General features: G+C 36.0%; 1 protein-coding gene across 2 annotated transcripts in view; it reads left to right on the plus strand.

The window, feature by feature from the left end:
• Positions 1–11,498, plus strand: part of RPRD1A (regulation of nuclear pre-mRNA domain containing 1A) — a 46,871-nt gene extending 35,373 nt beyond the window's left edge. For both annotated transcript variants that reach the window (XM_021389344.1, XM_021389345.1), the window contains one exon: positions 6,813–11,498. In XM_021389344.1, coding sequence (XP_021245019.1) covers positions 6,813–6,962 — 150 coding nt within the window. In that variant the 3' untranslated portion in view covers positions 6,963–11,498. The remainder of the gene's footprint in view (positions 1–6,812) is intronic.

The following is a 12,312-nucleotide window of genomic DNA, read 5'->3' on the forward strand; positions in this document are numbered from 1 at the left end:
CATTTTTTATTATTTTTAGAACTGTTCTGTTTTATCTCTTGTGTGTCTTTATAGAGTATCAGCTTGAATATTTGAGCTCAGTTGCACTGAATTGTACTGAAGTGCCTGATTCCTTGTCGTCAAAAGTTCTTCAGAACTCCATTCTATTAGACAAGATCTTAAGCTTAAGAATTCAGTGTAGTTTAAACATCTCTTGGAAGTGTGTACCTTCAAGTTTATTATAATGGCTTTATTTTTAACCAGGAAAAAAATCCCGTATTGGATGATAACACACAAGACCAAATTTAACTTCAAGCAGGCATCCTGAGGAACATCTGTCATTCTCAAATGTTTTCAATTAATTCATTATCCTGTAACAGATTCTCTAATCAGTGTCTCTAAATGGTTATTTATTTTATCACTATGGACCTTTTATGATTGAGTGAATGTAAATATAAACCAAGCAGACTGGTAATAATGTTTGTAAGTAAGCCTACAAGTCCCTTTGTTTTTCTTCAACTTTGCCAAACTCTTACAAACTTTTTGCCAACTCAGTTTTTGAGAACAAAGCTTAAGATGAGTTTGTAATGAAACAACCTTCAAAAAATGACCTTTACTTTGAGATGATGTTATTAATGTTCTTTCTCAAAGTATAATGGAATGGGGAAACTATTCTTTTTGTCAGGGGCACGCATTTTATTATCCTAATTAAAATCAACATGAATTTAATGAAATTACAAGCCTTTAGAAAAAAATTCTTTTAGTCTGTTTATCAGTGACTGTATGTTTATCAGTGAGAACTGGTCTCTGGGCTGGCCACAGGCCAAGCACGTGATGTGAGAACAGAGAACTTCTTCCTTGGGTGGATTGTCAGTGATTCCTGTGAGTCTAAGTAACAGGGAGGCGAAGCTGATGGGTTTGAGCAGAGAACTTGGACAAGTACCTCTAGAATTTGGCACCAGAGACCACAGAGATTAAGAAGGAAGCAGGACTAGATGTTACAGTAAAGAATGGAATAGGGTACAAAGCATGGCCATGGAAGAAAAAGAGATCAGATCGCTGAGAAGAGAGGAAGTAACTGACTAAGAAAACAAAGCATCATGACAGAGACATCTGATGTAGGTATTATATAGATAGAGAACAGGGACAGGTTGAATAAAGGGTTGTGGAGAAATACATGGAACTGGAACCAGAAGCAGCCAAGCCTACAGACCAAGTGGTAAGTGCAGACCAGGACTGGAGAGGGAAGAATTCACATGTTGGAGAAAAATGCAGGCATTGGGTCAGAGAGGCATTGAACAGCCTTGTTGGACAAAGATTTGTTCTGGGAAGAGTACCTGGGGAATGGGGATAGAGTCTAGGAGTAAAAATTGGAGTAAGAGAGGTCTGAGACCCAAGATTTGGCTGGAAGGAGGTGAACAAATAAGTTGCATTTTGGAGGAATGGGAAGAACAGTTAGTGACTGCTGTGAAGGCCTTAGTGTTTCTGGTATTTATCCTTCAGATGGGAGATGTCTTGGTAAAATGTGCAGTTTGAAGATCTGCAGTGATTTGTCATCGAAAGTTGCTTAATCAGGCCCCCAACATGGTCACTAATTTAGTTTGAGTGTTTCAGACTTCTGAGTTCATTGTTTCTTGTTGCTTCATTTGCAACCAAGCTGAGGAGTCCATAATACTTTAAGTTAACTTTTAAAATTTACTTTGAAGTGTTAAGTTCTTGGCAATTTTAGTTACTAAAAAACCTTAGATATTCAAAATTAGAGGATGCATTTGATTTTAATCTCTCATTACCAGTTCAAAGCCGTTTCCTGAAGAACAAATAGTGTTTTGTTAGGGTGAAGTATGCCTTTAGAAAACCTATAAGAATATTAGTAAGTCTATACAGAGCAGAATTTGGATAGCATACATGAGACAATGCATAGAATGACATGAGATAACCAAAGCAGTCACTGCTGCTCATTGTTTCAGTGCTGTTTATTTTGCACCAAATGTGGTAAGGCCTGATGGCAAACTGATGTGGATGGCAAACTGGCAAGTGGAAGCTTTACTTCCAGAAATCCGTTTTAGCAGCCAAAAATGGTAATGGTAACAGTAATGGAAGATTATCCAGAACAGTCTTTTCCTATGTGATTTTTTAATCTTTTGCTTGTGTGTGATGCGTGCAGATTTATCCAGGCTCTGTTCAGTGTTTTAAATGATGTTATTTTAGTATTTTGTTCATCCTTAACAAATAAGCTGAGCTTTTAGTCATACTGGTGAATGATGTGAGCCATGCCATGTTTTTAAGGATAGCACAGAATTTAGCTCTGCTCTTACATTTTCTGGAGTGATAGCAAGGCTTACCTGGCACCTCTAAGTCTAGTTGGGCTTTCTTGCACAAAAAAGCCACGACTGGATGTAGGCTAACCTATGAATAACTACTGTGTGTCTGAACCTTAACACTGAGATATCAGGGTATTATACTTGCCTTTATCTGAACCTTTGCAGGCTGTTAGCGATGCACAGCCTGTGAGCAGCCATTGTTCCACGATGCAGCACCTATGTCTGTACCTGAGCTTGGGAGTTTGGAGCCGGCCTAGAAAGTTGGAGGTCTCAGTTTGAAACCAGTGTACCTACCACCACAGATGCATCTTTATATTCTTGCCCAAAACATTTGATAACTCTTTTTAGCCTTTTTAGCCTTGTTTTTGCCCTTTGTTATGAGTGTTGATTACCACCTTACCTGTTGGGTTCTTTTTGCTTGTTTGTTTTTTCCTGTGGCTGACAGGAGTGCAGATTAAATATTTGTGTTTTCTTTGAATCTTTTATTCCTTCTTTGGAATCAGGCATGGTGGATTTTTTTTTTCTTTTCTCCTTTTATACATTTGATGCCACACAGTATTTTGATGCATGCTGTAGCAATAGTGATCAGAAAGGAGATCAAGGTCATTTTAATGTTGAGAAGGGAAAGCATAGCCATTACGTTCCAAGTGGTTTTAGCTGTACCACATCTCTAAGATAATTGCAGAAACCCTATATTAAGATCTGTTTCAACCTATTTCAGTTGGAAAGGAAACTATGCTATGCCATGTACAGCCTATTTGGCCTTCCCACATTTTTATTTTTCATAATGTTAGTAGTATCTGATCAATCCAAAATTACTTGACTTTTTTGCCTGCTTATTTTTCTCATTAGAGAAATGCTGTTGGTATAGATGTGGGATCCATATATTCTTAGCATTAGATTCACAAAATATCCATATTCAACACTGACAAGTAATGGAGACTGTAGGAATCCATGGGATTCTAATTAGCAAAACAAGCTGTTCTCATTATCTCATTAATCTATTTTATGACTGGAAGTACCAAAAATTATTGCTTGAAAGTAGTCTTAGCTTAGGCCACTGAAGAAATTAAAGAGAATTTAATTCTATACATCAAGTTGCCCATATATCCTAGGAATAAAATTGTCCATAGACAGCCAGCAGTGGAAATTATGCACACTGTGGCAGAAGAAAACATTCTGCTTCTGCCTGTCCTTGACTGCTTGAAGTAAATAGCTTGAATCTTGCCTCATTCACATAGAGGTAATTTGAAGTATATGTTAAAATCAACATAATGAAAATGAAAATGACGTTCTCCGCAAGGATTTCTGTAGCTAGGAGTATCAGCAGTATGGGTAAATTGTTCTGTTGTATAGCATTCCGCATTTCCAGTGGAACAATATCAGAAAAACCGTATGTACTCTCATTCCTGGTCTTCTGCTTCAATTGCCAAGATAAGCTCTCAGCACATATTTTTAGGAAAATGGATTTATATACACATGTGTAATATTGTGATACAAACATAAAGCTTGTACATGCAACTAGTACTTACGTTGAGTACTTGATGCTTGCTTTCCCACTGTCCAGGATTACCTAGGTAATACCACGACTGTATCAGCAACCTTCAAAGTATATAAGCAAACTCTTTTGGAACAGATTAATGATTTTATCCAGAGTTTAACTGCAAAGCAGCCTCTTTAAAAATATCTCAAAACTACTAGGTCATGCTTTTAAAATTAGCCCTCCATTGAACCTGCTCTCAACTCATGAAAACTCAGTGATTTCTAGAATGGGTTCGGAAGGGAAAGGAAAAAATGTGCCATGGAGGAGGTGAATAGTATTTCTACCTCAGGGGGGAATTGTCAGATAAGTGTAATCTGTAGTCACAGAACTGACATATAGTTTGCATGACCAGAATTGTATTAAAATTGCATTTACTAGCTTTTAGTGCATTAGTAATATAGTGAAATCTAAAGCCCTACTTATTTTCTTATATTCTCTACTGTTGTAGTAATGCTGTGACGTTGACCAAAGTTTCTTGGTGGTCTCTATTTCTAGGAAGGCACGACAAATGTGTTTTGGCTCCCTGTGTGTGTGTGTATATTGCTAAAGGTGTTAGCCAGGGAAGAAGACTGGGTTAGTACACAGGAGGACTGAATTGATGAGATTGAGAAGGGAACCTGCTGTCAGGAATATTGATGGAGCTGATATTCACTAGGCGATAAGTCTTAGGTGAAATTTATATGGAAAATGCTGGATGTCAGAAATGTGGTGTTACTATGGAAATGATTTATTATTGGCAAAAGGCAAGTTTAATGGAGTCAAGCAACCGGTAATCTAATTTAAGGCACGTTTCAGGTTTTATAGTAAAGTCTTGAGAGAATATAGCTGCTAAGTTTGATTGGTGCATATTTGCCAAGCATCATGCTTTGAACTTAAGAAGGGGTGCTAGTTTGCTGCTTCACAGTTCTGTGCGGACAGAGTGTACTCAGTCAAGATTCAGCTGAATCAGACAGCACTCACAGGAATTAAGTGCTGGAATGATTTTATAGTTAATTTATTATTATTATTTGGGTTTTTTTTACTAATTTTAAGCTTACTGAGCATTTTGATTCTGCACAGAGTTCCACTCATCTTCTCTGTACTGCAGGGTGTCTTTCTCAGCTGAGCCCAGGAAAATATTCATTGCCTTTGGGTATGACTGTAAGGACACAGTGTCAGGATACAGTCCTTTATTTCCACAGCCACTTTCTGAAATCACTTATACCAGAGAGAATGTTTTGGATAAATGAGAATGAGTAATTGTTTTCCTAGGAACAACAGACTTGCGGTTATAAGTTATTTTTTATCATCTGCACCATGAAAGCACCAAAGAATGCTGCTTTGCCTTGTATACAGTAACTGAATGCTTAAAGTTCTGTAGGCTGTGCGTCTTTATTTTCATTATCTTTATTAACTCATAGAACTGATCTGTATGTTATAGTTAAATTTTAAACCTTGGTGACATCAAGGAGTTTGTCCTAGTTCAGGGGCACTATGTTCTTTCTATGTGGAGTTTTAATTAATTCATTTACTTATTTTAAGAAATGCATTACATTCTCATTAAGAATTTAAGATTTTTTGTGGGTCTATTACTGCCTTTGGGAAGAGGGCCACACTGCCACTTACAACAGCAAACTTTCTATTTATGTGTATTGGAGCTTGTCCAATAATTTTGAGCATGCTCAATTATGTAACATTTGTACTTCTGTATGGGATCCTACACTACCAAAAGGTCTTTTTATTGTCCTTTCTTTTTACTTCAGTCTATTAACAGTGTAGACAAGTGTTTAAATTTGTGTTTTGGCCTTGTAAATAGCATGTCTATGGCCTTCTGTAGACATTTGCTCAGTGTTTTTCTGCTTGCTGCAAATTTCCAGTATTTAATGTGTCGCATGTTTATGAAATGGTACAGAATTTTTCAACCAATTCTTTAAAGTGGTTATAATAATGGTATCTTATACAGGGGCTGATTATCCAAGTTGTAGATTAACTGTTTCCTGTTATTTCCAGCTATTCCCTAACTGCAGCAAAATTTGCAAGCAGATTAGAAAGCACCTGCATTTCGTATGTTATGAAATACAGTATATTTTCATGCTTTGCCTGCTAATGCTTAGTGTCTCCAGTGAAAAGTGTTTCCAGGTCTTTTGAGTGTAAATGATCCTATAAGGTGTAATCTGATCTTCCTACATTTTAGAATAACTGCCTTCATTTTATACACGCTGCTATTCTTCTCCATTATGTCTAGTATAGGTAAGCACTGACTATATTAAAGTGCACTGCTTTACAGTGTTAAACACTTTTTCTCGAATAATGTTTTCGTGTAAAAAGTGCCTCCAAATCGTTAAATGTATGAATTACAAGTGGTTTGATCTGTGTTTCAATACAATGTGAAGTCCTCAATCCCCAGTTCATAAAGTTTCTGAAAAATCAAGGTTAGATTCATAAAATCGATGGAACAATATGATGTTTATTATGAACGTTAATACCAAATATTTATGACTGGTCAGCTTGGTGGGGCTGATCATGGTCAAACAGTATTTGGTGGCTTTGTTTTTTTGTCATTACAAACTGAAAGTAACTTCTTTGACGTCAGTGAGTTTATCCTCCCATACTCTGTGAGCGATAGTGGAATATGTGTGTGTTTCAGCTATCCTTAACGGAGTTTCTAGGAATAATCACATTCTACTAGTTGCATGGCAAAGTGTGTAATTGTGTTAATTAGGGTTGTTTTCCTTGTTTAATGTTTATGTACTTAGAATTCAAAGCAAAAAAACCTCATAGTTACCCTCCCGAAGTCAGATGCTGAGAATATGTCAGAGCTGATGCCTCTACATCCAAAATAATCCGGTTTTTTGAGTTCTCTCCTATTTAAGGATATTCAGTCATCTAACTTGCTTAAGGAATACTTTAATTTGGAAAATGCCAAATGCAGTGAAGACAAGGGATGGTATTTGTAAATGAATCTCTTGATGAATTCTTTTACATTTCAGGAATACAAACGCAAGCTAGCCAGAGTGTCCCAAGTACGGAAAGAACTCAGGACACGCATCCAGAACCTGCCTGACCTCTCTCGACTTCCCAATGTCACGGGCAGCCACGTACACCTACCGTTTGCAGGAGACATCTACAGTGATGACTGATTGCAAGAATACCCTTCCGTAACCTCTACTTTTCTGTGAAATGAGGGGTAGGTCAGACTGATTGGTACTCTTGTAGTATTATTTTTGTATATTGTTGGAGAGTGTCAGTAAAAATACTCTAATAATTTATTTAAAAAAATGATTTAAAAAGCTGATTTGTTTACTATTTTATTGGCAAGTGGACATAAGGGTACATTTATAGAAAGTGGCATCTGCATCTATTATATTACAGAATGGGTAACTATCTTATCTTTTGTACAGATTTTGGTTGGGTGCCCTGTAAAAAAAAAAAAAAGAAAAAAAAAAAACATGCTAAGATTTTTTCCTATGTACCCTATATTTAATGTACATCAACATATAATCAAAGCATACTTCTAACTTGAAACATTTCAGTTGCTAGTGAGGGAGTGAAACGTGGAAACCACAAGCTTATGTTTGCAAGGTTAATGCAGTTTAATGCAAAGTTGAAAGTAATCTTCCTATCCATTATATTTAAACTATCCAATCTTAAAATTAAGTCAGGTGGTTTATTTTGATGTAAATGTTAGTAACCAATTTTGTATTGGAAAACATTAATCATGTTACACTGAGTAGATCTTTAAATGACTCAAAATGTTGCAATATGTTAGTATGATTTAAAAGTCAGCATAAAAAACTATACAATTGACCATTTTAATTAGGTTTCAAAATTGGAACTTTTCTTTTTATAGCTGCTTAGTTTCTAAATTGAGGAACCATTCATTTATACTCTAATCCCTTTCTGGAACACCTGTCTCAGTCTAAAAAGGTTAATTCCAGAAATGTGAAGCCATTTTACAGCTTTAATTAAATTGGAAGGTCATTCTGTGAACTATCCCAATCATTAAATGCCCATTACTAAATCTGACAATGCTATATACCATTTATGCATGCCGTAGCATGGCACAGCCAAGTTGTAAGCTGTATGGAAGCTCTGAGCCAAGCCACCCTCTTCCACTCAGAAACCCCAGGGGTCAGCATAGGCTTCCAGCCTCCTATCTCCACCTCTCCAGCAAACATTTCTACATCTCGATGGTCTTTTCTCATGAGGAAGGGAGGAGATGGTTCAGGCCAGTGTATAAGTTGAACTATGGAAAATTATTGCCTAGTGTTTTTTTTAAAACAACAAACACAACCAGACAACCCTTTGCTTGCCACAAATGTGATACTCATCTACAGGTATTCAAGCTTGTGAAAATTCCTTGTTTCCATACGATGCACCAGCTTTTAATTTCACTCAAAAACCCAAAGATTTAGACAGGCATGTAGGGAATTGACAGGAAACTTAGGTTTTTCAGTCAACTGGAATTAGACAGTTGTTGAGGAGTGATTCAAAAAATGCCTACCTGTATCCTTTGGCATTTAGATGACCTTAAAAACCTAGTCTGCAAGTGCTTTGACTTTGATGGATCATCTGAGCGTTCATTGACAGCATTTTGTTCATAGATATGCTTGTTTGCATCAGCGGAGTTCAGAGTTCACAGGCTTTTCGTTCCTTTTTACATGAAAGCAAACTTTAAAAAAATAATCTATTTTTTCCTTTTCAAAAACTGCAGTGATTGAGAATAGTCCTGGAATTAAGCTGGAGAGTGTTTTGTCACTTGTGTTTGACTTTCACAGGGCCAATCCCTAGAATGTTCTATGTGTAGAATAACATTTCTTTTTAAAATATTTACACCTGCACATAAACACCCCACCTAAGACATGAATTAGACCTCAGGTAAATAGGAAAATAAAGAAAAAAAAACGAGCTGTTGACCAAGCATTCCAGAGCACGCAATGTAGAATATTAATGACATCAAAAATTGTAGCTGCTGACAGGAAGGAATGCTAAAAATAGCACCTGGCTGCCCAAAATTTGTAAGTTAACTATCGTTAATCCAGAAGAGTGTTTCTTTTGTTTAGATCTAATATATGAAATTAAGTAACAGTTATTGCCATCTTTTCAGGTTACATTTATGCTGAGAAAATGAACGTGCAGATAATATTTATGTATTTGTAGTATTTCTGTTGTAGTATGTTAAAAACGAGCTTGTAAATTTTAGAAATCTGTGTATGTGTGTTACAGCTGTGGTTCAAGTTCAGCTTTGCTAAAGAATAGCATTGAATTTGTTACAAGTATTAAAATAATACAACCCGTTAAGAACTATAAAACAAATCGTAGAACAGGAAGGATAAATAGTGAGTCCACTGTTGAATCCCATCCGTGGAAATCTTAATTTGTACCCAGAGGTGATTACAAGTGCAGTGCCATGGCTTGCTAGAGTCCGTTGAAGGATCTAAGTCATGGATACTCAAAACCACAGGGAATTTATTAAACTTAAACTATCTTTTGCTACCTTAATTAAAATATAATAATGAAGTAGAATGCTGAATTTCCTTGATTTCTCAAGAGAATTTAAAAAGATACAACACTTACTTCACTAGGTTTGCTTTTCCTGTTCATAACGTTATCTTTGTAATAATGTTGCTTATCTAAAGATAATGCGGAACTGATAAAAGAATTAGGAAAAATCTCTTTTTTCTTGTTGTATATATGTTTTAATTTTGAGAGTGTTATTTTATGTACATATTTTTTCTTTATTTTACTGCGTTAATTGTTCACTTCAAGGAGTATTTTGTAGTTGGATTTTTGGAAATTAACCCTCAAAATTTGTTTGAAAAAGAGGGCTTACCAAAGGTAAACATCACTGTTACAGCAGGTGTCTTATATTGGTGGCTGAATGGTATGTAGTGGTTTTTGCTTGTTTGTTTTCTGTTTTATTTCTACGGGAAAGGCATTGTGTATCAACTAGTTAGAAGATTTATATTGTAACTGCAATAGCATAGTAGGAGATAACATGGTATGATACAAATGCAGCCCTGTAGTATCAGAAGATACCTCCAAATTCTCAGGTTCCAAAGCTTATTGTGTATACTTCTGACATCTCAGGAAGAAAAGAGGCTGGGTGGGGAAAGTGAGTGCCTAGAAGCTAAAAGGGGAAGAAAATGCCTGAGTAGGAATGAGAAGCAAAACAAGTGTCAGTGCTTGTCAAAATGGAAATCACAGCGTGAAACTGAGCGGCGCGATGTTTTTGACCTGTAGATGGGATTCTACAATGGGACTGCTTTGGGGGTGTTGCCACACCGTGAAAATATGTGGGTGTACCCTGCCCATCTCTTCTAATGTGGTATGACTCTACCCGCACCAGAATGCCCACCCTACAAAAGGCACAAATATGAAATATCTGGACATTTTTCATTTAATAATAAATCCTAATAGTCAGACTATTTGCTTCACTATATTGCACTTTTATTGAGCATTCTTTGAAAAAAAAAAAAAAGCAAAGACAATCCTGCAGCTCTTTGCCATATGAGAATGCTTACCTTGGAGGTCACTGGGACTGCTTGTATATTCTAGTGTTTGCAGGTTCAAGCTGTATTTTTGCAAAATGTTTTGAAAACTACCAAGAACATTACCCCGCTTCTCTGGTTTTAGAAGTAAATGTGAAACCCTTAATTATAAAAATTATGATTCTTAGAAACCGTGTTTCATTGCTCCTTTTGAAAATTAAAGTATATATTGCGGTAACATTAGCTTGTCTGTCTCACTCAGTTAATGTTTGTGGTAATACATTGAAGCACCTCAGCTAATCTCTATGAACACAAGCCAAATTTCATGCTTATTATGTATTTTATGTGAGTAGGCTTCTGAATGTCAAACAGAGATCTTTCATTATAATAAATAGACATTCCTGTTTTCCTGAAGTTTTAAAAGATAATGTTTTAGGATTTTAGCAGACTAATATTCTCTCCCTAGCCGGTGGCATCTCAGGCTGGTAATTTAGTGATTGCCCCAATTACACGTCCAGGATGCAGTAGTCCCCTGCACAGATGAACATGGAGATCACGCATAGGCTTGATTGGCCCTCTGCAGAGGAGCTCTATTTCAACCTTCTGAAACGTGAGCAAATAGATTCATGGTTTTTTTTCCTTTGGAAAGATTGGTGAAATAGGAAACCAGCACGTCTAAAATTTGGCTGCTACATTTATAAATATTTAGGGCCAGTTCTGCTCATTGCTCATGCATATAATCACAGCGACTGTTCCTGCAAGTAAAGAAAGCAGATTCAAATATAACGTCTGAAGTGGAACTGTTTTTTTTTTTTTTTAACGAATGACTGATTTTGTCTCAGCTCCTATTTCAGTGTGTCATTTACCTTGATTAAGTAGAAAATCTCTTCCATCGTGTTATTTAGAAATCTAATTCTAATTTCATTTTTACAACATTTAAAGTATCCTACTAAGCATGATGTTTTTGTGGGAATTTGCAGAAGTTCAATAGCACTCTTGTTACTTGTCTGCAACAGAAATAGACACATTTGTTAAAAGCTAACCAGAAAAGTTTGAAATGTAAAGATGTTTCATTATTGTGCTCTTCTGACAGATTGTGTAATCCTTGTGTAATTTATGTCCTCAAAATAACACCTGTATGTATGCTCTTTCATATTTAATAGAATAAAACATTGTTGTAAAATATCTTTGACATCACTATTTATTTCTTGCTTATTCAAACTCATTTTCTGTAGTGGTCTTAATGCAAGCTGCTGCCTATACTTAAGAGGAAACCAAAGCCACATAGCGATGCTGAGGAAATAACTAGTATTTTTTAATTTTGAAGTTCATTACTTTCTGTATTTTTATTTTCTACAAAAGCTGACACTTTTCAGTGAGGAGAAGCAATACATTAAGAAGTCTGGGATCATATTTCTAAAACGGTAATTATTTTAAAAAGAAATATTGCTGATAGACCATCTAGCTTGGTCAAAGTTTGTGTCTCTTTGAAGTGGGAACTGGGTGTGAGGTACTGCTTGTGCTATGGCAGTTTGAGATTCCCAATGTATAAGAATGGGAAAATGACTCAAAAATGGTGTTTCAAAATAAATAAGCTTTAATTGTGGTTATATCAAGCCACATTTTGTAACATTTTCAATAAATGGTATTATCACTCTTCTAGTATCAAAGCTAAGGCAATATAATTGCACAAATAGGATCGTATGAGCTTGGAAATAACTAGCTCCAATCTGTAATTAAATAACTGTATGCAAAGGTGTATGCCAAATTCTGAATCTTTTTGGTTTTGCTTTACAAAGTCTTGGTAAAGCACTCAAAAAAAAAGCCTCACTGAAATCAGTGTCATTTCCTCTCGATAGGGAAGTTCTTCTAGCTGTGCACACATAAATGAGTAACACTGCATGGCAGGCATTTAACGGGGAGGCTCAGTAATAGTCTGTTGCAGACAACAATTAACCTTCCGTGTTTCATCAAGTACAGGAATGTAATATACTGATAC

The sequence above is a fragment of the Numida meleagris genome, chromosome 2 (assembly GCF_002078875.1).
Source record: "Numida meleagris isolate 19003 breed g44 Domestic line chromosome 2, NumMel1.0, whole genome shotgun sequence".
NCBI lineage: Eukaryota > Metazoa > Chordata > Aves > Galliformes > Numididae > Numida > Numida meleagris.